This window comes from Diplotaxodon limnothrissa, linkage group LG20 (assembly GCF_057381915.1).
Source record: "Diplotaxodon limnothrissa isolate DT_005_m linkage group LG20, D_limnothrissa_male_GT1.1, whole genome shotgun sequence".
Classification (NCBI taxonomy): domain Eukaryota; kingdom Metazoa; phylum Chordata; class Actinopteri; order Cichliformes; family Cichlidae; genus Diplotaxodon; species Diplotaxodon limnothrissa.
Window position 1 is genome coordinate 20,851,234 of NC_140615.1, and position 26,956 is coordinate 20,878,189.

At 40.0% G+C, this 26,956-nt stretch overlaps 1 protein-coding gene across 1 annotated transcript; it reads left to right on the forward strand.

Moving 5' to 3' along the window:
* LOC146610814 (protein-serine O-palmitoleoyltransferase porcupine-like) lies at positions 1 to 26,223 on the forward strand. Its single transcript, XM_085343896.1, has 13 exons — positions 1 to 46; positions 2,041 to 2,177; positions 3,806 to 3,998; positions 12,110 to 12,153; positions 13,305 to 13,486; positions 13,572 to 13,702; positions 15,030 to 15,155; positions 15,640 to 15,740; positions 20,404 to 20,480; positions 21,126 to 21,189; positions 22,329 to 22,414; positions 23,916 to 24,026; positions 25,887 to 26,223. The coding sequence occupies exons 2-13, from the start codon at positions 2,042 to 2,044 to the stop codon at positions 25,986 to 25,988; spliced, it is 1,353 nt and encodes a 450-aa protein (XP_085200022.1). The 5' UTR covers positions 1 to 46; position 2,041; the 3' UTR covers positions 25,989 to 26,223.
* Positions 26,224 to 26,956: the final 733 nt, after the last annotated feature.

The following is a 26,956-nucleotide window of genomic DNA, read 5'->3' on the forward strand; positions in this document are numbered from 1 at the left end:
GGTTGGACCTGGATCTGGGGTCTTTGGCTGTGCTTCAACAGTTCAGGTGAGCCCGCTCTCTGACCTTCCGAACCGGATTGCTGGAATTGATTTAGCAGAGCTAGCGCCACCTGCAGGCCACCTCAAATTGTTGTTACGTGTGGGAAAGGTTGGTGCAGCAGAGCTAACGGAGGTAAGTGAACATGAAAGCTAGTTGTTGCTGGATGACGTGTGCGGCTAGCTCCTGTAGGCCAGTTTCTTAGTGCAGTCTCCGTGGACCTTCGGATGATCCAGTAATGAAACGGTCGCTTTGGAGTAACTTTCGGCGAGGCTGCAGTGCGTGCGGCCGATTGTCATCACTGTCACATAAAGCACAGTAGTCAGTAACCTTCGTGGATGATAAAGTCAGAACCATCGTGTCATTCTTAGCCATCAAGCTCACTCACTTCTTTTTTCTCACTCCAAGATGGTCTTAGATACTTTTCCATGTGCAGATGGGCTCACGGCTCATTTTGATCGATTTCTTTGGAAAGATCTAAGAAGCTTAATGTGTGGAGATATTTCTTTTTGCAGAGAGAAAGAAGCGCCCAATGAAACCAGGACTGATTACTTTAATTCATAAACCTGGAGAAGTTCCTAAACCTGGCCTTTTAAATAATTAAAGGCCAATTACACTGTTAAACGCAGATTATCAAATTCTTGCCGTATCGATTGCTGCCAGATTAAAAAGAGCTCTTTCATCAATAAATCTGTGAATCAATCAGGTTTGTTGAGAGGACGACATACACAATACACAATAGCATACGACTCGTTTAGGATCTGATTGTCTGGAGTGATTTACTGAATGAAAGAAGATTTCTTTTTTTTTTTTTTTTTAGATGTTATGTACTTTCATTGCAAACAGCGAAGTAGACGCGATTAATGTAACGGGAAGTCAGTTGGCTGATGATACTATTTTAAAAAAGAAAACAAATCAAATTTCAGCATCATTAAGAACTATAAACACTGTTTTAAAGCTTTAGGGTTACAGTTGAATATAGATAAATGCAGGAGTGAATGTGAGTGCGAATGGTTGTCTGTCTCTGTGTTTTAGCCCTGCGATAGACTGGCGACCTGTCCAGGGTGTACCCCGTCTATCGCCCTATGACAGCTGGAATAGGCTCCAGCGCCCCCCGGGACCCTGAAAAGGAGAAGCGGAAGCGAATGGGTGGATGGATGAAATCTTAACTCTGCAGCCATTGTATAACGTAAAGGTTAAAAATGTAAGTGAAATATTTGGGGATATTTCTAAAGATAAAGCAGTGTCCAAGGAGAAGAATATTATGAATAATATAGAAAAATGCCAACAGTTGCAAAGAGACATCACTGTTTTTGGTCGAATCCTACAAACTAAAATAGAAAGTCTGTCTAGGCTTATCAAGCCAATATTTTCTTTGCCCATGTCACCTGATGTTGTTAAAGCTTGGTTAGGGAAGATTTGCTGCAGTCAAACATTCTCCTTGTTTGAGGTGGCTCCACATTAAAAATATCGAATTTAGTGACAGAAAAATCCATCCATCCATTCGCTACCGCTTATCCTTTTCAGGTTCGCGGGGGGTGCTGGAGCCAATCCCAGCTGTCATAGGGCGAGAGGCAGGGTACACCCTGGACAGGTCGCCAGTCTGTCGCAGGGCTAACACACAAGGACAGACAACCATTCATACTCACATTCACACCTAGTGGCAATTTGGATTATCCAATTAACCTGTCCCCACAAACTGCATGTCTTTGGACGGTGGGAGGGGGCCGGAGTGACAGAAACATCTCCAACAAATTTATTAGACTAATCTTACAGAAAGAATGTTTTCCTAATCAGATTAAAAGTCATCATGTTAAAAAAAAACCCAACCAAACAAAAAACCTACTTTTTCCTCCATCCATCCATTTTGTTAATGCGCATGTGCAGTTTTTGTGTAAAGCCTACAGAAACATTACAGCCAAGCACTGAAAACAGCACTCGGACTCTTTGACCTTTGTGAACATATTGTGATATTGCTGTGTTGTGTCTGTCTGTGTGTGCAGGATGGACATTCCCAGCAGGTTGGAGGTGTGGCAGGAGCTGGTTGAGAGTTGCGGTCTCATTACTGTCCAGCAAGGCCTCCAGCAGGTGTGGAGGCTGTTGCTACTCTGCCTGCTCTGCAGACTCTGTTTCACACTGGGTGAGCTTCACTCGCTGCACAGGAGCACACGTCCCAGCTGCTGATTACAGTTATCGCTGGACGCAAATGGGTAGTCAGAGCTGCAGAACATCTTCTGCTCAGCCACCTGTGATTTGGCTGAAAATGTTATGGTTTAAAGTTTGGACATGTATGTTTCACATGTTCTCTGTAAAATGTCATCATCATATGACAAGTAGTTTTCTAAATATTCCAGCCTTTTTGACACACTGGGAGGAACAAAAACACAAGTGCCAATGTAAACATCTTCATCCATACAAGTAAATACAGTAAACCAGTTAAGGGTAATGACAGGGGAATAGTCACTTATTTCACACGAGTGTGTGTGTGTGTGTGTGTGTGTGTGTGTGTGTGTGTGTGTGTGTGTGTCTGTGTGTGTGCATATAAAAGTTTGACACGCCTTCCTTTTTAATGTTTTTTTTCTTTATTTTCATGACTATTTACATTTTAGATTCTCACTGATGGCATCAAAACTATGAATGAACACATGTGTAAATAACTTAAAACATGTTTTATATTTTAGATTCCTCGATATTTGCCACCCTTTGCTTTGATTACTGCTTTGCACACTCTTGGCATTTTCTCCATGAGCTTCATGAGGTCGTCTCCTGAAATGGTTTAACAACAGTCTTGAAGGATTTCCCAGAGATGCTGAGCACTTGTTGGTCCTTTTGCCTTCACTCTGCGGCCCATCTTATCCCAAATCATCTCCACTGGGTTTAGGTCAGGCCATCTGGTGCACTCCATCACTCTCCTTATTTTATCTGGGCTCTAATCTGAGCTGCTGTTAACTTGTGGTTTCTGAGACTGGTGACTCAGATGAATTTATCCTCAGTGGCAGAGGGGACTCTGGGTCTTCCTTTCATGGGACAGTCCTCATGTGAGCCAGTTTTGGTGGTTTTTGCAACTGCACTTGGGGACACAATCAACATTTTTGCAATTTTCTGGACTGACTGACCTTCTGTTCTTAAAGTAACGATGGGCTGTTGTTTCTCTTTACTTAGCTGATTGGTTCTTGCCATAATATGAATTCTAACAGTTGTCAAATAGGGCTGTCAGCTGTGTACCAACCTGACTGCTGCACAACACAACTGATGGTCCCAACCTTATTAAGAAGGCAACAAATGAACCCTGACAGGCACACCTGTGAAGTGAAACCATTTCAGGTGACGACATCATGAAGCTCACTGAGAGAAGGCAGAGGGTTTGCAGCACTGTCAACAAAGCAAAGGGCGGCTACTTTGAGGAATCTGTGATATAAAACATATTTAGAATTATTTATCAGGGGTTTTTTTTGCTACATAATTCCATATATCTTGCTTCATATATATGATGTCTTCAGTTTGTATCTACAATGTCGAAAGTAATAAAAATAAAGAAAAAACATTGAGTGAGATGATACATATATATATTCAGCATTAGTCAGAAATAAGCTTATTGCTGTTTTGATTTGTTTAGAGCCTCAGACTAGCTATTAAAAATTATTTTAAAATATTAAAAATTAAAACCTTGTGTGACCATGTTTAACTTTATTATGCACTGCAGTGTCTGCAACAACAACAGGCTACTTGTGATTACGTTTCTAAGTGCGTCCTGCTTTGCTTCCTCAGGTGTGGTGTCTACTGTGAAACATGTAGTGTCAGCGCTGGCTGGGATGTTTGGCCTCTTCCTGTTCTTTGAGCAGCACATGCAGTGGATTCTGCTGCTCACTGCTCTCTGTTACTTTATTCTGCTGCTCTGCCGACACTCGAGCAGCCACGGCCTCTTCGTCTCAGGTGTCGTCCTTATCTATATCCTAACAGGGTGAGAAACGCAGACAAAAACACTTTTGTACCAGGAAAATTGCTCCTCAGTGTTTTCTAAACATTTGCACAGAGAAAAGGCTGGCAGTAGACAGTAGGGCACTCCTCTGGAGGCTAACGCTCTGTAACTTGTTGGCTGCTCCTTATTTTGAAAGCTTTTTTATAACAAAGAGTTTTGCTTACCTTCCAAACCAGTGTCACATACAATACCAGTCAAAAGTTTTAGAACACACTAATTTCTTCCAATTTTTTTTTTATTAAATATTACGCTGTTTAATGTCTCATTGCACTCTGTAATGAAAGCATAATACAAAAACGCAATTACAGCTGGAAACTGTTCTGTCCAGTTCATCCCAAATCAGCCCGGTGGGGTTTAAGTCTGGAGACTGTGCTGGACTCCATGTTTTCAAGCTCACCACCTTGTTCTTTGTTCCTGAGGTAGTTCTGGCACAGCTTGGATCTATGTTTTGGGTCTTTATGTTGCTGTAGGATGAATCCCTGACCAACTAGGTGCATACCAGAGGGTCCTGCATGGTGCTGCACAATGCTGTGGTTTTGGTTCAGGGAGCCTCTCACTCTGTACAGTCACTGGCCCTGGATCCAGTAAAACAGCCCCAGACCATCACACTTCTTCCTCCATGTTTGACCGTTGATGCCACACACAAAGATCCTGTGTGATGAACCGAGGATTTCAAATGTTGATCCATCAGTCCATAATACCTTCTTCCAGTCTTCAGTAGTCCAATGGTGGTGTTTCACGGCCCAGCCAAGCCTCTTTGTCTTATTCTGACGTCTGGCTTTCTTGCTGCAACTCGTCCTGTCAAACCTGCAGCTCAAAGTCTTCTCTTCACAGTTGAAACTGAGACTTTCTTACTACGACCACTATTAAGCTGCTTGAAGCTGTTGTCCTGTCAGCCGCCTATCACACAGCTGGTAACTTGGCCTCTGATTCAGTTGTGTCTTTGGGTCTACAGACTTTGTTTCTGAGCCTTTGGATGATGAAGCAAACTGGACTCACTGACACCTTGACTTTCTTTGCAGTTTCTCTGTAGGACAGACCGACAGTGTTATGATGGTCTGTCTCTCTTCCATTGTTAATCACCTTTTTCCTCTCCATTCTTGCACCATCACACTACCTTCTGCAATACAATACTGTTCAACTGATGCTCATGAGGGTATGGTACCACAGTGTGTTCCAACACTGCTTTTATGCAGACAGAGGGGATTGGAAGTAAATCAACAGAGTTCTCATAATTAGTATGAAAGCAGTAAGGGTTAGAACTTCCATACAAATTGATAAATAAGATAGTAATTAAGTTAAGTCAGTTGATGCCAATCAAGTGCTCTTAACAAGTGTCACAGTCTTCCCAGGAGTGGACGGTCCTAGCAAAATTCAGTTAGGCTCAGGCCCAAAGTGCTCAGGAAGTGCAGACGACTCTGCTGCTCTGCAGGCTGCATGTTCAGGACTGCAGGATTTCACAGGGTTTTTTTTTTCATCACACTTGGTGTGCAAACACCTTAACTGTTAAAGTTCTCGACAGTACAATTAGAGAAATACTGAACAAGTGTGGCTTGTTGGGAAGGTTTGCCAGGAAAAAATCCTCTTCTCTCTAAAAAGAACATTGCAGCATGGATTAGGATTGTACAATTGCATCTGAACAAATCACAAGACTTCAACAACATCTTTTGGGCCGATGAGACCAAAGTGCAGACGTCTGGCCACAACGCACAGTGTCACATTTGGAGAAAACCAAACATAATACATGAGCACTCAAGTATTCTAGAGTCATATGTTAGGCTGTCTGTCTGACAGCTCAAGTTGGACAATGATCTCAAAGTGATGCAGACCTTAACCTGACTGAACCTTCAACTTTGTAATGGGGCCCAAAGCTCTGTAACAAAATAAATAGCATCAGTGAGATGTCACTAATGAAGAAGATTATGTAATAATAAAAGAACTATGTGGTACAGCATGAAATGAAACATTTTTTAGAAGGCAAGAAGATTGTAGCTGTTATCTCACAGTGCTGGCTGAGCCTGCAATTACATTTACATGGAGCCTAATACAGCCGTTTCAATCCAAATAAACAGGCCCAAGCTGTACAGAATTTCAGTCAGTTGAAGATGTTTTTTTTTCTCAACTTTTCCATGTAATAGTCTGAAAATAATCCAGGTGATTGTTTTCTTGCTGTGTTCTTCCTGTGTGTCCTCTGACTTCACATACCAATAAGGGGACATATGTTATCAAGATGAACTGCTTTTAATCCATACTCTTAAACACTGATAGACTATGTACAAAATAATGGCTACCCCCTGTTATGTTATAAGATGGCTTTATCAGAGACCCAGGCAGAGTTAGATTTAGTTAGATTTTTTTTAAAAGCCTGACTCTAATGCAAAAAGTCAAAAAACAATTTTGTTGTCATCTATGGTCCTCCTAGCCTGTACTCAGATTTCTTATAATTATTGTGGGCATTTTTTAGCATCCATGTAGATGCTGAAAATGAAAGTCAATGCAACATGTTACTTTTTTTTTATTAGAGTTGATTGGCCTCTCTCAAAGTGTACATGATCCCACTGATTGTTTTAATCACACTCTGAATCTCATCCTGACCAGGGATGTACAGTATCCCAATACTGATACTAGGTTGTGTCATCATGCTAACACAACCTAGCCAAGAAGCCCAATACTGAGCCTGTCCTGGCCTAAGAAATAAAAATGTCTGATAATCTGATGCATTAAAAATTGCAAAAATGCTTCACAAAACTTAATGGAGCTGCGCTATGTGCTGCCAAAGCAGCATTTCATCAGCAAAATGCCTGTCCCAGATACGTACAAGCAAGTACAGTGGCTTGCAAAAGTATTCGGCCCCCTTAAACTTTTCCACTTTTTGTCACAAACATGAATCAATTTTATTGGAATTCCACGTGAAAGAACAATACAAAGTGGTGCACACGTGAGAAGTGGAACGAAAATCATACATGATTCCAAACATTTTTTACAAATAAATAAGTGCAAAGTGGGGTGTGCGTAATTATTCAGCCCCCTGAGTCAATACTTTGTAGAACCACCTTTTGCTGCAATTCCAGCTGCCAGTCTTTTAGGGTATGTCTCTAGACTCCAAGAGGTTTTCTTCCAAGATTGCCCTGTATTTGGCTCCATTCATCTTCCCATCAACTCTGACCAGCTTCCCTGTCCCTGCTGAAGAGAAGCACCCCCAGAGCATGATGCTGCCACCACCATATTTGACAGTGGGGATGGTGTGTTCAGAGTGATGTGCAGTGTTAGTTTTCTGCCACACATAGCGTTTTGCATTTTGGCCAAAAAGTTCCATTTTGGTCTCATCTGACCAGAGCACCTTCTTCCACATGTTTGCTGTGTCCCCCACATGGCTTGTGGCAAACTGCAAACGGGACTTCTTATGGGTTTCTGTTAACAATGGCTTTCTTCTTGCCACTCTTCCATATAGGCCAACTTTGTGCAGTGCACGACTAATAGCTGTCCTATGGACAGATTCCCCCACCTGAGCTGTAGATCTCTGCAGCTCGTCCAGAGTCACCATGGGCCTCTTGGCTGCATTTCTGATCAGCGCTCTCCTTGTTCGGCCTGTGAGTTTAGGTGGACGGCCTTATCTTGGTAGGTTTACAGTTGTGCCATACTCCTTCCATTTCTGAATGATCGCTTGAACAGTGCTCCGTGGGATGTTCAAGGCTTGGGAAATCTTTTTGTAGCCTAAGACTGCTTTAAATTTCTCAATAACTTTATCCCTGACCTGTCTGGTGTCTAAATCCAATCAAGAATTTGTGGCAAGATCTGAAAACTGCTGTTCACAAACACTGTCCATCTAATCTGACTGAGCTGGAGCTGTTTTGCAAAGAAGAATGGGCAAGGATTTCAGTCTCTAGATGTGCAAAGCTGGTAGAGACATACCCTAAAAGACTGGCAGCTGGAATTGCAGCAAAAGGTGGTTTTACAAAGTATTGACTCAGGGGGCTGAATAATTACGCACACTCCACTTTGCAGTTATTTATTTGTAAAAAATGTTTGAAATCATGTATGATTTTCGTTCCACTTCTCATGTGTCCACCACTTTGTGTTGGTCTTTCACGTGGAATTCCAATAAAATTGATTCATGTTTGTGACAAAAAGTGGAAAAGTTTAAGGGGGCCGAATACTTTTGCAAGCCACTGTATGCAAGTTCAGGTCCTTGAGGCAACTGTTGTTGTGATTTGACGCTGTATGAACAGAATAGCCCTTTATTGACATTTTAAATAGAATTGAATTACATTGAATTGAACTGAATTACGGTGGCACGGTGGTTAGCACTGTTGCCTCACAGCAAGAAGGTCCTGAGTTCAATTCCAACATCAGGCCGGGGTCTTTCTGTGTGGAGTTTGCATGTTCTCCCCGTGTTTGCGTGGGTTCCCTCCGGGTACTCCGGCTTCCTCCCACCGTCCAAAGACATGCAGCTTGTGGGGATAGGTTAATTGATTAATCCAAATTGTCACTAGGTGTGAATGTGAGTGTGAATGGTTGTCTGTCCCTGTGTGTTAGCCCTGCGACAGACTGGCGACCTGTCCAGGGTGTACCCCGCCTTTCGCCCTATGACAGCTGGGATAGGCTCCAGCGCCCCCCGCGACCCTGAAAAGGATAAGCGGAAGCGAATGGATGGATGGATGAACTGAATTACTCTCTGAATGGTTGGAGAGCATTCCCACTTTAAATGTAAGAACTGATATGTGGAGCTCAGTGTGTTCTTAAAAGTAATACAGTATGTTACTTGTTGGAGAAAGTAATTTGCTACACTACTTGTTACATTGATTTCTCAATTCTCTTTAGAATGACCTGAAACACATGTCACACCCATATGGAAAAGAAATAGAAAAAACTTATAAAAGACTTGCATAAGATGTGGCTTACTTCATATAGTGAATCATATAAGGCTTATATGATTTACTCATGAAAGTGGCCACTTTCTCATTACTTTCATATATTGTTTTAATAAGTATCCAAAACATACAAGTTTCATTTATATACTTTTTCAAGGGATCTTATATCTGTTTTCACTCTTGTATGCTTTTCATACAAGTTTCACACAAGACAGATACAAACTTTATAAGATTTATATATATCCTTTCCATATGGGCATAATTACCATGTAACTGTATACACCTTGGGCTACAAACCCACACAAACACAAATCCATATCCTAATGAGGATACAGTATTTGGGTATGAACAGGAAGCCAACAGCACCGAAAGATTTTAAAGTGATCGGCACGGTGATGCTACTTTAGAAAAATGAGCCAGTAGAAACAGAGATTGCAACCTGACTGATCATCAGTTTGTTACCTGGTGAAGTTCATGGCTGGCTGGGCTGGGGTTGGCATTCACTCAGCTTGAACATCACTCTGGGTTCTTGGCTAGGTTGTGTTAGCATGATAAATGGACTGCTTTTCTACTCTACCTCTACACTTTATACAAGATTTTTCTACGCGTAAGTAGCATTGGAGAGGGTTAGTGTCTTATCTTTTGGCATGCAGACTGGAGCAGGGATGGAACCACCAACCTTCCAATTAGTAGATCACCTGCTCTATTCCTCAGCTACCCATGCTGTTTGTGCAGATGCTTGCAAAGAGCTGAAGGTGTTTTAGCAGCATAATGTGTTGCTTCTGTCCTGGGTGCACTTTGATAAAAAAAAATTCTCGACACAAATTCTTTCCTTTGTGTAATGCACGGCTCTGTAGCGCCGATGTCTTTAACAATGTAAACACGAGTGTTTCACCCACATTAGCAACTAAAAATAGACCTGCAATGGAAATGTATTTAGGAGCAGCGTGTGAACAAAAAGTCTGACAACATTGAGCCCACACAGCCCGCAGTTTTCGGCAAACAGACTGATAACATAACAGTAGCAGTGATGACGTTCCTGGCACAGTTAAACATGGAGCCGGAGTCTGTTTACACACCACGAAGAGCAAAGAGACGGAGCCGTTACTGAGCTCAGGTTGAGTGAAACAAAACGTGTTTCTAATCCAAAACAGCAGTGCTGTTCCTGTGATCACCATTAAAACCTTTACTGGGAAACACTATCGGGAGTCCTTCATCCAAGCACCTGATTAACAAACTCTGACGTGAAGGAAAAACAAACTTTGTAGCTGCTCCATCCACCACTGATTGTTCTGCAGTAAAGCTTTTAATAAAAGTGTTCTATTTAATATGTGAAATAATTAGTTTTTTGAGTAACCTTTTTTTTTTTTGACCTACAGCTGTGCAATTAGTTTGCACAAATGTCTTTTTTATTGATGCTTCGTAATGGTAGTTACTCTCAAAACAGAGTCAGTGAGAATCGATAAGTGATTATGGAACTGGAATTGCTAATTTTTTTTTATCTATTTCCATCCCTATGCATTACTGAAAAATGGGATTACGTCCAACACTATTTACAAGACACCGCCAGCAATTATAACAAGTCAGTAGGAAACGCTGTGAAACTTGTGAAAATACAGTTAAAAGTCAAAAATATCTGCTTGTTTGTGGTGAGCAGCAGATCAACCAAGTTAAGAATTTTAATGGCATCATGCACACATTCATTTAGACACGTAGACACTGAGCCATGGCTCTGTGCTACATATTTCTGCAGACACTTTTATATAATTTATTTTATGTAATATTCAATACTGAACTGTGAATTTAGTCTTTATCAAGGTAGCAAGTTTTTTTATTCTGTTTTCATAAAACTTTACTTTTATACACTATATTTACGCATTTTATACATTTACTACTACTACTGGGTTTACATGAGGTTTAAGTCCTTTACAAGTTTGAAACTTTTTGTCCTTCATAATGGAAAATTGCTGAAAATAAAAGTGGGTATCACTTCAGCTAGGTCCTAATTTTATAAATTCTACACTCAGGTTTGAGGTTATCACTGAAATGCATCCAGATGCATCCAGAGTTTACGTTTTCACTTGTTTCTTCATTTTTTCTCAACACGCTTGCATTTAAATCTCTCTGTGTACCTGGCCTGTACCAACACACTTATTGTCTTTTGAACATCTGCCCCCTTCCTTCTTTCACATAATGTCTTTGAATGTGATTGGCTGCATGGTCTGTCCATCAAAGTAAAGTCCCACCCCTGCCTGTATATAATAAGTGTGCACTCAGACAGTGCACTCCTGTGCAGGCAAGTCAACCAACCTAGATCTGGTTTCTGCAGCAGCCATATTTCTCTGTGCACCTACAACAAGTGTGCAAACCAGGAGACTCGCTATCGATAAAAGGAGAACCAAGCAGACAGCTGAGAAGGCTCAAGTGCTGTTTTTTGTAAAGAAGAAGCTGCAGCTAATCTTAACGTGAACGTCACTCTTACAGTAGAGTTGTGAAAAGAAAGAGTCTTGCAGTCTTAGGCCGTGTCTTATCTTAGGGTCCAGCTAAAACCAAACATCTGAGGTCAGTGTGTTTGGAAATGTTTTCATGTTAACCTTCCCTTTAGTTAAAAACATTGTTGAAAGGTTAGTTGTCAAACAGCTAAGAGAGCATCTGCAGAGGAATGATTTATATGAAGACTTTAATTCAGCATTTCGATGCACCACAGCACAGAAACAGCTTTAGTGAAGGTTGCAAATGATCTTCTCATGGCCCGTGACAGTGGACTCCTCTCTGTGCTTGTCCTTTTAGACCTCAGTGCAGTGTTCAGTACTGTTCACCATAATATTCGATTACAGAAATCACAACACTACACAGGTAATAAGTGACCTATCTGTTGAAACATTGTAGAGCAGATAAAGTTTTCCTTGTGGTGAGATTTTATTTCATTTTAATAAGTATATCCTTGTAAACTGGATGTGTTCCAGCTAAATATAGTCTTAATATAGTCTTGGTTTTTAATACACCATCATTATTTAAAGCAGTTGTCAATGATGAAAAGTACAGTTGCAGTCTGAGTTCTCATGCCTAAACTTAGAGACAAATAGAGCAGTTGTACATGTCTATCTAGGAGCTGCAATTCCTATAATAATTTAGTAATTCATTTCCTTTAGTGCTGCACTGTCCAGCTTCTAGAGTAGCATTGATGGCTTATCATGTTACTTTTCTGCCTCTTCTTTTTAGAGAGTTGCATTTAATTGACACGGTGACCTGGCACAAAATAAGAGGTAAATATTACATCAATTTTTTTTTGTTCCTAGTTAATCTTCTGTAATTTTTTTTGCAATTTTCATTTTGTGTCTTGGAGAAACATTTAAAGGTTTATTTTAGCCTTTGTACTGTTTATCTTTTGTTCCCTGTACGTCAACCTTGTATGGCAACAAATTAAATATATTCTTCTTCTTATTATTATTATATTTACACCCAGTCATCATGGGCATGAGTATCATTGTAATTTATGTCTTTAAATTATTTCTTTAAACCCCCTTTTCCAGGTTGGAATCTGTATAGCATAGATCTTTAATTTGGGGGATAAGTATGACTTCCTCTAGTCCACACAGGGTTTAAAATGGATACAGGCTAAATGCTGTGAAAACATTTTTCCCTAGGTTTCATATCATCAAACACATTTTTAATATTAGACAAAGCCTGAGTAAATGCAGAATGTCTGATTACAGCCACATCTGCTAAGTCAAGACGTCACTTAATAAATAGGTCTTGTCTGAAAACGTGAAGGAGGATAAAAGATCTCAAAAAGCAATATTTCCTGCTACGATGTAATGAAACAGCTGAGAAACAAAGTCAGTATGGAAAGGGTTACATGTCTAAAGCTTTAGGACTCCAGTGAGCCACAGAGAAATTGGTGCGGTGCCTACCAAAAAGCATCTGGTTGAGGTCCAAGTATTAGTGCAGATGTATGTATACTTTCAACCTGGTGTAGCTTAGAGAAAATCCTGATTAATTCATAATAAAACTTGTGCACCCAGTTGTTGTTTTTAAAGTAATTAAAGTTGTATGCTTTAGACTCTACCTTGGAAAAAGAACAGTTTGATAAATTACCATGGCATTCATGCCCCTAATACCTATACAGCAAATGAAAGCTCAGTCCAACATGTTAGAAAGACTTGATAGCACATATATGATGCAGCTCATAGACTGAAAAAATGACCATTGTGAACTATAGTATATTGGTCATATATATGTACATCTGTAATGTATAGATCAAGCCTCACAGCAGACACCTTTTACTCTTAATAAGATTATATTCAGACTATGTTAGCTTATAATAGTGACTTCTATGAGGAAGTGATTCCTCATAAAATGTGAATGTAGTATCCTGTAATGGTAACAAATTACTTTATTTTTGTGTCTCTTTGAGGCTCTCAGATGGTGGTGGCCATGAAGGCCATTTCTGTGGCCTTTGACTTGGACAGAGGTGCACTGAGCAGCCTGCCCTCGCCAACTGAGTTCCTGGGCTATATTTTCTTTGTGGGTACTGCCGTCTTTGGCCCTTGGATCAGCTTCTCCAGTTATAAGAATGTTATTGAAGGCACAAAACTTGTGAGTAACTGCCAGTTCTACCTTAATCTGCATGCTTTCTAGTCCTGTATGGCACTGTGATGGTAATGATGGATTTGGGTTTCAGAGCTGGTTGTGGCTGCATACCTCTAGCGGCAGTCTAGTGAAGAGTCAGATCTGTTTGCTAATCTCCACCTGTATTGCCCCATACCTTTTCCCGTGGTTCATCCCGATCCATGGAAACTCTGTCACAAAGAAGTAAGAGATTTTAATTCAATCGTTGCTCTTTTTACACCCAGAGCACTGTTCCACTACACTGCTTTGACACTATACTGTCTGTCTTTCTTTCTCTGCTTCCAAGATACATTTGAGAAAGGTAAGGCTTTGCCCCAAGTATTAACATTTGTTCAAATTCCCAAGTATAGAAACTATTTAGTCATGTTCTGATGATGGTATCATAGTGTAGTGTCATACTTTTCTCACTTCTTGAAATTGGCACTGTAGTCTTTGTCTTCTCACACACATAACAGTATATCTTCAGTTTGTTATACAGAAGATTAGAAGCTAATATGCATCTGCACTGGTTTTAATTAGTATGACTTGAGAGTCTTCCTTCTGGTGATTTCAGACACCGAAATGAAGGCATGACACACAAGCATATCATACTCATATCAAATGTAATAGAAGTGTTTAACAGAGACAGATGAAATTTGGCAGCTGTGAAAATAAAAAGGGAAAAAATGATGCACCGTTTCTTATATTAAACTCAATAGGGCCGATTAATCAACAGAATGGTGCAAAGTAGGGATACTTTCCCAGGAAAATATCGGACAGAATGTGATGAGGAGCTCTGATGAGAAGACAGCCAGTTTAGTGTTTACTGAGGAGTCTAATCTTAGAGGGTTTAGATTATAAACGGGAACAAATGTCACACAGTAAGTCAAAATATCATAACATCTTGGTCATGAGAACAATCCTGTGACACTCGATAGATATGTGTGTCTGTATTTGTAATTGTTATGTGATCCGTGATGTATGACTTTTAACCCCATTTATGATCTAAACCTTAAATGATTAGACTATGGATTAAATAATTATGTTTTATTCTATTTTAATACTGTTTTTATTTTATTTGTGCTCCATTGCTAGTCTTTCTTTTTTACAGTTATGAACTGAATACACTGTTATCCAAAACATTTTTGCATATCTGTTTGTGCAGCTGGCTAATTCCGGTTTGTCTTATTCCCATTGCTTTGATAAGGAGCTCTTACATACAGTGACTCAGGTGTACGAGTTGTTTAGATTATCTGCATGCTTGAAGAAAAAAAATGACGTCGGTGTATCAATCATAGTGTCGTAAGAGGAAGCAATATGAGATCAGCAGATGAGTAGTCCAGTCAGAAATCAGTCCACCTCTGACGTTTTATGGAAATGAATAACTTGCTGGGTGAGAACTAGCACTAGAAGTCTGATTGCTCGAGTTATTTGGCTTTAACGTGAATTGCTGTAATTATTTGTCGTGTGCCAGCCAGAGATTATTTAATGATGATGTGTGTATGTGACTTGATTGTGGTGTGTTGCATAGGTGGCTGCATGCTTACGAGAATGCAGTGTCCTTCCACTTCAGTAACTACTTTGTGGGTCACTTGAGCGAAGGCACCAGCATGCTGGCCGGAGGAGGATTCACTGAAGATAAAGACAACACAAGATGGTAAGATTAGCTGATCTGCTATCAGCTGCTCTGCTCTCTTCATCCTGGAAACTGTTTAATCAACAGTCAAGTTTTTCAACCCTCTAGAATAATCTACTGTAAAACAAGGCAGAATTGAAGAGCATCATTGGGTGTAATGGCAGGCTTCCAATCTAGCTTATTATATGATAGCAGTATAGTGCAACAGGCTCTGCACAGCAAAATGCCCCAGATTGCTTGAACCAAACGTTGCTAAGACAATTCTAGCTGGAGCGGACAAACAAAGATTCCTGAAGAAGGGAAGAAAAGTCTTGCACAAAGCAACTGGGAATAACAAGGCAGGCTAGTAGCAACACAAAGAATGACATGCTGCCGGAGACTGACTCGGTGCCAGTCCAAGAAGATTCACATTAGAAATCTGACTGTGATTCAAAATTTTTTTAAAAAGTGGAGAAAAACAAGTTGTGTGTGTGTGTGTGTGCGTGTGTGCGTGCGTGCTGTGCAGGGATATGAAAGTGGTGAAGCCTCTCAGTGTGGAAATCCCTCGCTCCATGGTGATGGTGGTTACATGCTGGAACATCCCCATGTCTCGCTGGCTTAAAACCTGTAAGTCTCAATCTTCTCTGTCTGTTAAACTTTCCAGAGTGTCGAATTTAAGGATGCCAAAATTTGTTGAACCGACAGAAGCAGAAGCAGACGGCTTTTCTAGCGTGTACACACTGAAAGGGAATTGCAGCAATGAAAGAACTGTAGAATGTGAACCATCTTTGGCGACTAGAGCAGGGGTGTCAAACTCAAATACACAGTGGGCCAAAATTCAAAACTGGAACAAAGTCGCGGGCTAACGCTAATATTTATTGAAAAAAAAATCTTCCTCTAGATATAAGAATGAATCTTTTCTTATGGACTCAAACAAGTTTTGCTGAAAAACTGAATATGGAACAAGCAAAGCTTAATACTAAACAATATATATATATTAACTGTATAATACCAGTAGGCCAGCTCTGATAGTAATTTGGTATGGCTTCATGGGCCAAATGTAATTAGGCTGCGGGCCAAATTTGGCCCGCGGGCCAGAGTTTGACACCTATGGACTAGAGGCACCATAAACAAGTACTGAGAGTATTGTCAATTGTTACATTTGTTTCTATATATATATAAAATCAATGTTTGTCTTTTAATTTCTTTGAAAGATACAATATCTAATTAACAGAAATAACAGCAAACAAGATCTTAGTTAGCTTAACTCTAGCTTTTATTAAAAGGTGTAACTTGAACCTTACTGGAGTTGTTCACAGGCTTAGTGAACACAGGCCTGCCTCTTACTGCAGGGACAACAACTAACACTGTTACTGAGTGATGAACGTTTAGAGGTTTTAGTAACAACATATTATTCTTAATATATCTCTCTGGGTTTCTGTTAACTCCTTGGCTAGGTTTAAGAGGATTAAGACAGGCTCTGAGTGTTAGTGAAGAGTTACAGATGACTAGGAAAGTACAGCTGGAGTCCTGAGGGAAACTGCAGAGGAGGTTTTTGATGGAACCTCTGGGAAGTAGACAAGGAGACTTTGTGCTGGAATGAGAAAGAAGAGTATTTAAAGAAGCTGGCAAAGAAAAAATGACATGAATACAATATACAGGAGTAGCGTACAGTAAAAAGAGGTGCAGGGCTCTAGACTAACTTTTTGCCACGGTTGCACTGGTGCACCTTGATGCCCACCAGCACAAAAAAGTTAGGCGCACCCAAATTTTTCAACCGCATCGCTTAACACAGCAGTTTTACATGTGCACTTTTGGGGGGGAAATTGCTGTCCATACAGACAATATTGATTTGTAAATGATTAATTAACAATCTTGTCAATACAAAGTTCTTTATTTGGAGCACATTTCTACAAGAAAGATAAGTTACTGAAAAAGTGCTTGTGCTTAAAGTGCGTTGGCACTCTTTGGTGATATTGTAGGCAATGTTAAATTTAATTATCACATCGGCCCCCTCTGATGACCTGTTTTGCTGCTGCCTGCAGCAGTGGGTAGAGGGGACACTTGGGCCGTGCGTTTATCGTGTTTTTGGATACACTGTGCTTGTTCAGCGTTCATGGCTCCGTGTCAGAGCACTGGCTATGAATTTCAGACGAATTAGGCCTTAACAAAAAAGTTATCAATAGTTCTTATTATCTTTTCTCATTACCCACAGCTACATCCACTTCTGTCAGGCCTAGGCTGCTCACTAGGGCTGGGTATCGTCACTGATTTCTATAATCCATTCGATTACGATTCACGAGGTCCCGATTTGATACAATTCAATTTTGTTAAAAAATTAAGTTAAAAGTTCCAAGTTAAAAGTAAAAAAAAAAAAAAGGAAGAAGACAGCGGCTGACAGTGCTGTAAACAACGGTGCACTGATGGGTACTAAGCGAATGAATAATGCAGAAAACAGAGATTTGAGATGGGAAACTGTTCTTGAAGTACACTGAGAGAGAGAGAGAGAGAGAGAGAGAGCTGTGCATGAAGTTTGATTTTTATCGTGGTGGAAGCAAAACAGCAAAAGTAAGAGAAGATTAATGACGACATTTATGAAATGTGAAGCATAGTTTGGATATTCTTTTGCTGCTGGTTCAGTGAATTTTGGTTGGAGAGAGATAAAACCTGCAGCTCAGAATCTAGCACAAAAAAGACGTAAACACAAAGCGGGACATATCAGAATCTGTGAGCTGTCGGCTTTCAGCCCCGAGGGCGTGTCCGTGTACAGGCCGTTGGGTGAGAAAGCCCAGAAAGACAAAGCTGATTCTGATGCGTCAGGTCCGCTCTGTGTTTATGTCATTGTGTGAAATCTGTGTACCTGCTCTCATTTGCTGTTTGGCGGTTGTTGAAATACTTTTGTGAGCTTTAACCTGAGATTCTGGCGTTTCTGGCAAAATACATTTATATTTAAAAGTCGATTCAGATTTAATGAATTGTTATCGCTTTATTCAAGCTACTCACCTCTCTCTATCCACCTGGCACCTGCACTTTCAAACTTACACACAAAGTACTACAGGAATATCTGGACCAAGGCCAATCAGAGAGGTCCCGCCCCTGACTATCTCTGATTGGTTTATACCACGATAGGGGCATAATGTGTGTCTGTTGTTGACCACAGGGAGACTTTCAGGGTTGCGGAGACTTTCCCCCCCACTCGAACAGCTAGACCAGTGTGACCTAAGATTTTTTTAGTGGCACCATCGAAAAATTTGGTCAGACTCTAGAGCCCTGATGTGGAAAAGGTTTCTGGAGGGTTGAATATGAGGCTCAACACTAAGGAAAGAGAAAAGAACCTGTGGATTGGCAGAGAGATTGAGCTCGTGAGCATGAAAACTGCAAAGGTGGTTGGTCCAGATTCAGTTCAGTTCAATTCAATTTACATAGCACCAGCTCACAACAACAGTCACCTCAGCGCACTGTATACTGTAAGGTAAAGACCCTACAGTAATACAGACAACATACCTGTGGAGGTATGGCGATGTCTAAGAGATAGTGGAGTAGGGCTGCCACGGTTAGTCGACTATCAAAATTGTCGACGACTGATTTAATAGTCGACGCCTCGTTTGAAGCTTTGTAAGATCCCAAAAGACGCAGGAATAAGTAGTAGGATTTAAGAGTGTAATAACGGACTGAAACAGAAGATGGCAGCAGCAGTTTTAATATTACTCTTATTATTCTTTCTGGGTCACAAAATAAATGTTTAACATATTTTCAGGCGAGAATTTATCTGTGTAAACTTAAAATATCTGCTCAGTTTATCATATTTTCAAAAGCGCTCCGACGTTTTCGGAGACGTCTGTTACCCACCAGCTCGATAGCTAGCCGGGGTTCAAGGCTCACTAGAGCCGCTGAGAACACCGGACTCCCGGCAAATCGTTTTCAAACCCACCGCCGTTTTTCGCTACTCAGGTTAAACATGATATATAAGTCACTTATATTCAGTATTTTATTTGTTCCTGAGTAAATCGGTTTGGCTGAGATTAAAGTTATAGTTTTTACACAGCTGAATAAACGTCAAGCAGATAACTGATTATCAGAAGTGTGAGATGCTCGAGAATATACTCCGGTGTCCTGTTATATTTTAGAAAGCAAGGAGCAGACCGCTGAGTTAATTAAACTCCACTGAAACAATCTGCAAATTTCATTAAAATTTAATAAACTACCATCTTGTCATTATTTTTAGTTAGCACGCACCTTAAACACTTAAAGCTGTAAGCTAATGATAGTCATATAAGAGCAGATGCATGCTGGTGCAATAAGCGGATACATGATATGATTAGTTGACTAATCGCAAAAATAATCGGTGACTAGTCGACTATCAAAATAATCGTTTGTGGCAGCCCCATAGTGGAGACTGTTAAACACAATCTTAGAGAGTGAGAGGATACCTGAGAAATTATGTTCAAGAACATGAGTGATGTGCAGAGTATCTACAGAGGCATAAAGCAGAGTGTCACTGGAGAAGTACAGAGAACACAGATCATGTTGTACCAAAGGAGGCACTGTGGTATTGTATGAGGAAGTCAGGAGTGATAGAAAAGTATGTGAGGGTGGTCCTGGACATGTGTGGGTGTGCAGTAGTGACAGATGGAGTCAAGGTGGTGCTGCAATTATGTCAGGGATCTGCTCTGAGCCCTTTCTTATTTGCAGTGGTGATGGACAGGCTGACAGATGAGCCCAGGCAGGAGTCTGTGGGGATATGACGTTTGCAGATAACACTGATCTGTAGTCAGAGTAGCGTGCAAAGGGAGGTATGTGCTGGAGAGAAGAGGGGAGTCAACAGAAGCAAGAAAACACGTGTGAATTAGAGAGAGAGAAATGGAAATTGGAACGTGCAAGGAGCAAAGGTAGTGAAGGTGGAGGAGTTTAATATTCTGGGATCAACCGTTCAAAGCGGAGGAGGAGTGGATGAAGATGAGTGTCAGGAGTGTTTTGTGAATTGAAGATGGAAGTGCCTGTTCAGAGGGCGAGTGGATACGTTAAAGAAATGATCATGATGATGATGATGGTGGTGGTGGAGCTGCCAGACAGAAGGAAAAGAGGAAGACCTTAGAGAAGATTCGTGGATCGTGTAGGAGGACATGCAGAGGGCTGGTATGACAGAGGAGGATGACGATAGAGATCGTTTGAGCAGATGATCCGTTCTGATGAGCCGTAAAGGGAGCAGCAGGTGATCTTGTATGAGCACCATGTTGTCATAATGTTGTTTTCAGTGAGTTCATTGTGGTTTGTTCTCCATCTTTTTCAGATGTCTTTAAAAACGCCATGAAATTGGGAACTTTTCCAGCTATCCTGGTGACATACACAGCCAGCGCCTTACTGCATGTTAGTAAGATGATGCACACTTCAACACTTGTATCCAGAGTCTATACAGTATACTAAATCCATGCTTAAACTTCACTGTTAATTCAATTCAGTTTTATTTATATAGCACCAAATCACAACAACAGTTGCCTCAAGGTGCTTTATATTATAAGGCAGACCCTACAATAATACATACACTATTACCCACTGTGTGTGAGATTTCACTGAACAACCAGGTCACTAGGCTTGGGCAGTGTCCACCTTATGACATTTCACTGAGGTGTTTGGTATATGACGGTATTTGTTTAAAATGATTTTCTGAAAGTTGAAATACTGGTGATAGAAGTCTTTGTCAAAAATGACCACAGGTACCCCAAGTGGACCCCAAACATTTATTTATTTTATTTATTTATTTTATTTAGGACAGTGCATGTTAATGAACATAAATGTAAAAAAAAAATTACATGAATGTAAACATACCAGATTATAGCCAAGGGCTAATTTCCATCTGTTGTCCTTTAGCATAAAAAATAGACATAATAATTCATAAAAATACATCATTCATTCATAATAAAAACTCCATCACCAAACTTACACATACACACCATTCTGTTCCACTAGTTGTACGTAGTTTACTGCTTAACCTAATTGTATTATCTTCTCCAGGGTCTCAGTTTCCACCTGGGAGCTGTTCTGCTTTCACTTGGATTCATCACATATGTTGAACACGGTATGGATAACTCTGTGCTCACACAGAAGAGTGATTCGCTGGTGAAAGTGGAACAAGTGACACATGATGTGATCTGTTGTGACCCAGGTCACACACAAACACTGAAGAACTGCTTAATAGATTTCTATTAAGGATCGTCAACAGGGCTGAAAAGTTCTGCCTCAATTATCTGTCACAGTCATTCTTAGATTTTAGTGACAAAAATGTTTTTATTGCACTGTCGTGCAAACTGGACACTGACTTTGATCTCTGTAAATTCAGTTGATCTCTTCAAAGAAAGATGAAAAAAACAAACAAATATTATTGATTTCATATTGAAATGTTACACAGAATTAAATAAACAGGGCACAGACTGTGCTATGTTCTGTTAATTACAGAAAAGTTCTTAGCATCAGTGCATTTCTTACACGTAATCTAAAGTCTTGTGTTTCATATGCATAATGACCATGACTAAAACTTGTGGCAAAGTCGTCGACAGCTGTGAGTCCCCCCTCTATCTGTACCGCACAGGTGTTTCCACTTCGGAAAACTAACCACATGAGGGGATAACATGTCTTTTATCCTGTATGTGAACTATTATCCTGCACCTTCCGTACTCAGTGTCATTAGTCTTTGGCCAAACAGAATGCATTTGTGTTTTTAGTGTACCTTTGTTTGGATGGATACACTGACATGCTGTATGGACTTCTGAGTGAAGTGGAACCTTCTACTTGGCCTTCATGCATTAGTTATACTGCAGTTTATGCTGTGTTTTTAGGAGGTTGAATAAATTACAGAATGCTTTGCATATGATTTGGTCTTGATTAACATTGCTTTCTCAGTATATCCAAACGACAGATAATGATCCACATTGAGGAACAAGCTCGTGTGAATTTAGTTGTTTATCTGTCTTTACTCATCCAGAGTAGTCCGGGAATCTGCATGTTGCAGGGGACAGCTGTGATCCAAAGGCTGTTTGAGGGAATGTTTGATTTTTCTTTTGCTTTGTTTTCTGTAATTGGAGCACTCGTCGTGTCGCTCTATTGTGTTCATTTAGTGGTAGAAAGTCAGATTTGTGGACCCCTCCTATTTTCCTTTTTTACATTTTCATGTTTAAAGTTTTTTAATTTAATGTAACTGATTATTTTTGTCATCCTCAGTTCTGAGAAAGAGGCTTGCTTCTATCTTCAGTGCCTGTATCCTGTCTAGGCCTTGTGCCTCTGACTGCACCCATCAGCACAAAAAGGTACAGCTTCATCCCTACTCAGCTAACAGATGGAGACAGTGAAAAACAAAACACACACACAGACACACACAGAGACACAAACAGACAGACATAGATGCAGAGCCAAAGTTTGGTTAACCTGTGTTGTGTTTAAATGTGCAGTGTAAAAAGGTGACTTCAAAGTGCTGCACAGCTAAACAACACAGAACAACAAAGATAAACAGGGCAATAAAGTAACTGAATAACTCCAAATAATCCTTTTTCTTTTTTTTTTGGTCATTAGGCCATTTGAAACTGACTAATGAATCACTCAAGCACAAACAGACAACAAAATCAAAAGATGAACCACATAACAGAAGACTCATTTTAAGTTGTGTCTTGTATGTAAATTCAATGTCACTAGCAGCCTGTGTTGCACGTTCTTTTTCTCGAGGATAAAGAGAGATAAAGATAAAGAGAGCACCAGTCCAATTCAAATTCAATAGATTTATTGCCTCAAGCAGTTCAAAACCATACATGTACATGGATCTCTTCAGTTCACAGTCTGCAAGCAGTTAGCTGTAGCCGACTTCTGGAAGAGTGCGCTAACTTAGCCGTACACAAACTTAAATATTAAAAAATCAGCTTTCTGAGTGGTCAGAAAACCATTGGGGAGGGCCCTGGTCTAGACTTAGCTCTCCCTGGTTGGCACACAAGTTGGTCCCAACCTCTTGTCGCTTTCCTCCTCCTGCATTTTGGGTGCTTCACCTGCCTGTCTCAATATTTTCTTCTCACACACTAGCTGTTTCATTTCCCGTCATCTAGTTTCATATCCAGGCAGCAACTGTTTGTGAGAACTTACTGTTATTTGACCTTGCCCTGGTTCACGCCCACATTCCTGCACACAGCCCTCCACTAAGTCTGCACAAGCTACTCTCAATCATGTGACTCTAGAACTTTTGTACTTATATTATTTTGAGTCTTCAACCTTTCTAGTCCAAACGTCTGTTTCAAAAAACTGTTTGCTGTTGTTAGCTTGCCACGTCTCAGCATTATGTGCAGTGTGTCCATTCAGGACATGGTCCCAGTGAAACTGAGGCAGCCAGGGAATGAGATGAAAAGCCCGTGGATTACAGTTACATAAGAACTAAACTGAAAATTAGTGGTAACAGGACTGATGAATGGATGAATCCAAATGTGACATTTTTGGTTCAAATAGTGATCAGTATGTAGGAAGGAGGTCAGCTGTGAAACACAGTGGAGGCTCCGCCCCAAACCATGAAAACAGAAAGGCACCATCACATTTTGATCCATTAAAAAACACCTGAAAAACATCTGATTGGCACCATTTTTTTTATCATGAGAACGATTCCATCCTGTCAATGTAGTCAAAGCAAAGATGCATAAAAAACCATAGAATAGAACACTAACAGTCATTGTTAGCAAGTTGTTATTTCTTAATATTGAGTAGATTGACGGAGAACATGCAACTTTTGTCTCTATTTTTTCTTTTGTCTTTTATTCTCTCCTCTGCGGTCTATAGGATTATTGGGTGATATTGCTGAACCTGGTTTTCAGCTTGCTGGCCATCTTCCATCTCACTTACCTAGGCTCCATGTTTGACCCAGGAGTTGATGAACAGGAGGTAGAAGAGGTAAGAGCACCATGAGGGCCAACCCCACCTGTATATGTTGAAGATATTATGACAGAGTGCAAATTTATACCCAGTCTCAGTTTGGAAATAAAGCAAGTGACAGCTTTCATACAATAATAACACTGAATATTCTCACTGAATATTTCTCATAATTGTAATTGTTTGCAGAACATTCATTATTTTTAATGGTCTGATTGCTTTAAACTGAATTCTGTGGTGAAAATTGTGTCTCAAATCAGCACATTTTTTTAGAATATTTTTCATTCAACCAACTCTGATTTTCCTTAAAATCTGGTGAATGGTTGAACATGATTGCAGTCAAGTTTTCATACATTATATATATTTTTAAAAAGTTTTTAAACCATGGTCAATCAAACAATTTTCAGGCTATTCTGGTATTTTAAAGAGTACTTAGCAGAAATCTTAAGCAACCTAACTTAAGCAACCTAACTAATAGGGTTGCAAACTCCCAGCAAAAAAAATAATAATAGGGAACCACCCCCCAACCTCCACTTCGTGATGCTTAATCGACTTAATCAACTTTAATTTGATGCAGTGTGGAAAAAAAAAATGCACAGAAATTAATAATTTTTCAAGAATAATTAAATAGATTCAACATCTTCCTTCAACAGAACTGTAGACTGCACAGATGGCATCTTCCCAAAGGAAAAAGTACTATAGTTTACTAGGGTATATTAGACTTAACAGTTACTATATACAGTAATGGACTTCTATATATTTTACATAAGATTAAAACTTTGGGTGTAAGATTCAGATAATTATTTATTAAAAGCTAGACATTTTAAATGAGAATAAGAAAGAAAAGTATGTCTTTGTGCCCCCATTTTCCCTGTTCATGCCCTATCGGCCCCCCTGGCTAAACTTTGCTAGATCCGCCCCTGGACAGTTACCAGCCATCAACTGCGTAGAAAAAGATCCTGGTGTAGAAAGTAACATTAAATAAATTCTAACAACAGCTTATCAAGGTTAAACGTGCTGCTGTTATTCAGCCGCTGGTTTCCTCTTTCTGGTGCAAAGTGGGCCAAAAACAAACAAGAGACACAGATTCCCGACAGAAAAGCCGATCATTAAGCAGTTTCACGATTGAAATAGCAGCAAGAAGGGGCACTCGCTCCAGGTATTGGTTGTTAAGCTTAAGTGGGAATGCCTTACAAACATTCAGAGATGAACTTACACACTTGCTTTACTTCTCTCTGGGATCACTTCCTCGGAGATGAAATGCTGGTTTGGTAGCGAGGCTATAAATACACACAGCCGCTCTATCATGTGAGCACACTGCTCCGACGTGCTACGGTTATGAGCCGAGTTACACCGTGTCGCAAGTTTTGTGAGGTGCTTTTTTATATTTAATGGATCGGATTACATTTTTTTATTTCTTTCCAATATCCGATCCAGTAATTTACGTCAGTATCGGACTGATACCGATACGTAATATCGGATCGGTCCATCTCTAGTATTGGCTAGTTAAAATATGGGAAAAAATTAAAGCCAACTAATGCTCATAATAAACTTCACATTGCAAAAGACAACTATAGTGACAATTTCTGAATGGGTGAATGTAAAGTGCTATGATTGCTCAGAATAGAAAAGCGCTATATAAGAGCCATAAGTCCATTTACCATTTATTTGTTCAAACCAAGGATATTTTTTTATGCACATTGGAGAAAGTTGAGTAGCAGGGCCATTTTAATTTGAGAAGGAATTACCCTTTGACCTTTTCTGGTTGCATGTGGACATTTAGCTGACAGCATGCAAATTCCTAATGCACATGTGTACCTTGTGTATGATTCCCTGGGCTGTGCAGGGACTAACAGCGTCCATGTTTGTTATTGTTTTCAGGATTTCACAGCCATCCACACCATCCAGAGGTGGTCTGAACTGAACTGGGCCAGCCACTGGGTTGTGTTTGCTTCCTGGGTATTCTACTGTTTAATTAAATAATGTTGTCTGGGCCGATGAAAAGGCTGACAGACACCTTTGTTTCAGTGTATACCAGACTGTTTTCTGATTATGAAAGACAGAGATATGCTTAAGTGGGAAGGACGTTGGCACAGGGGGATGACAGTGTGTGCGCTGTGGTGATTCTCAAAGATGTCAATGAGTTTCCAAACAAGTTTTCCGGCCTGTTTGAAAGAATGACTGGTCTCTAAAGGATTAGTAAAATGAAAAGTAGAAACTGGCCCGTTCATATGAATGACCTTTGACATGTGCAGGTCCAAATACATTTCAGCTTCTAATCATGTGAAGAAAATGAAATGTAGCTTTGTTAAAATCTCTTGTCATGTTTTCCTTTTTTTTTTTTTTTTACTGCTGTTGTTTTTGTGTTTGTGTTTTTTATACATTTTTAAATAAATGCTAAATACAATAATTTTCAAAAAGTGTATATTTATTTAACATATTTATAGTTTGGATCTTGTTTCACTCATTTAACTGAAAATAAGGTTCTCTGCTACTAGAGGTTCAGATAATTAGCTGAAAATGAGCTGCTGTACGCGCACCTTTACCTGACATTTTACCCTACCAATCAAAAGCAGGTCACCTGATGGACATAACAAACAATTCAGGATCATTTCCAGTATCTTTAAGAGATAACAGGACATTGAGTCCATTATCTTTTTCACCATCTCCGTAATTTACCAGTAAGACAAATTGTAAAAAGTAATTCTTGTTAGACTAATTGGTCATTCTCAATTGGTTGTTGGTGTGGGGTGGATATAAAAAGCTTAAAATGGTGTAGAATAAAGTGTTTCATGAATTGTTTGTGCTTTTTGTGGTCAGTACGACCAAAGGTGTTACTATGAATCAACAGTAAGGCAGCAAGCAGCAGGCAGCTGCTCCAAGGGTGTGGAAAGTCCTATGCATCCTGTTGGACTCTGCTGACCACTCCTCGCATCTGCAGAAACTTACAT

Excerpts from the sequence above, each read along its gene's own strand:
- LOC146610814 (XM_085343896.1), top strand. The coding sequence starts at position 2,042 with ATGGACATTCCCAGCAGGTTGGAGGTGTGGCAGGAGCTGGTTGAGAGT. Across the intron at positions 2,178-3,805 it reads CAGACTCTGTTTCACACTGG|GTGTGGTGTCTACTGTGAAA; the intron begins GTGAGCTTCACT and ends TTGCTTCCTCAG. Across the intron at positions 22,415-23,915 it reads GCACCCATCAGCACAAAAAG|GATTATTGGGTGATATTGCT; the intron begins GTACAGCTTCAT and ends TGCGGTCTATAG.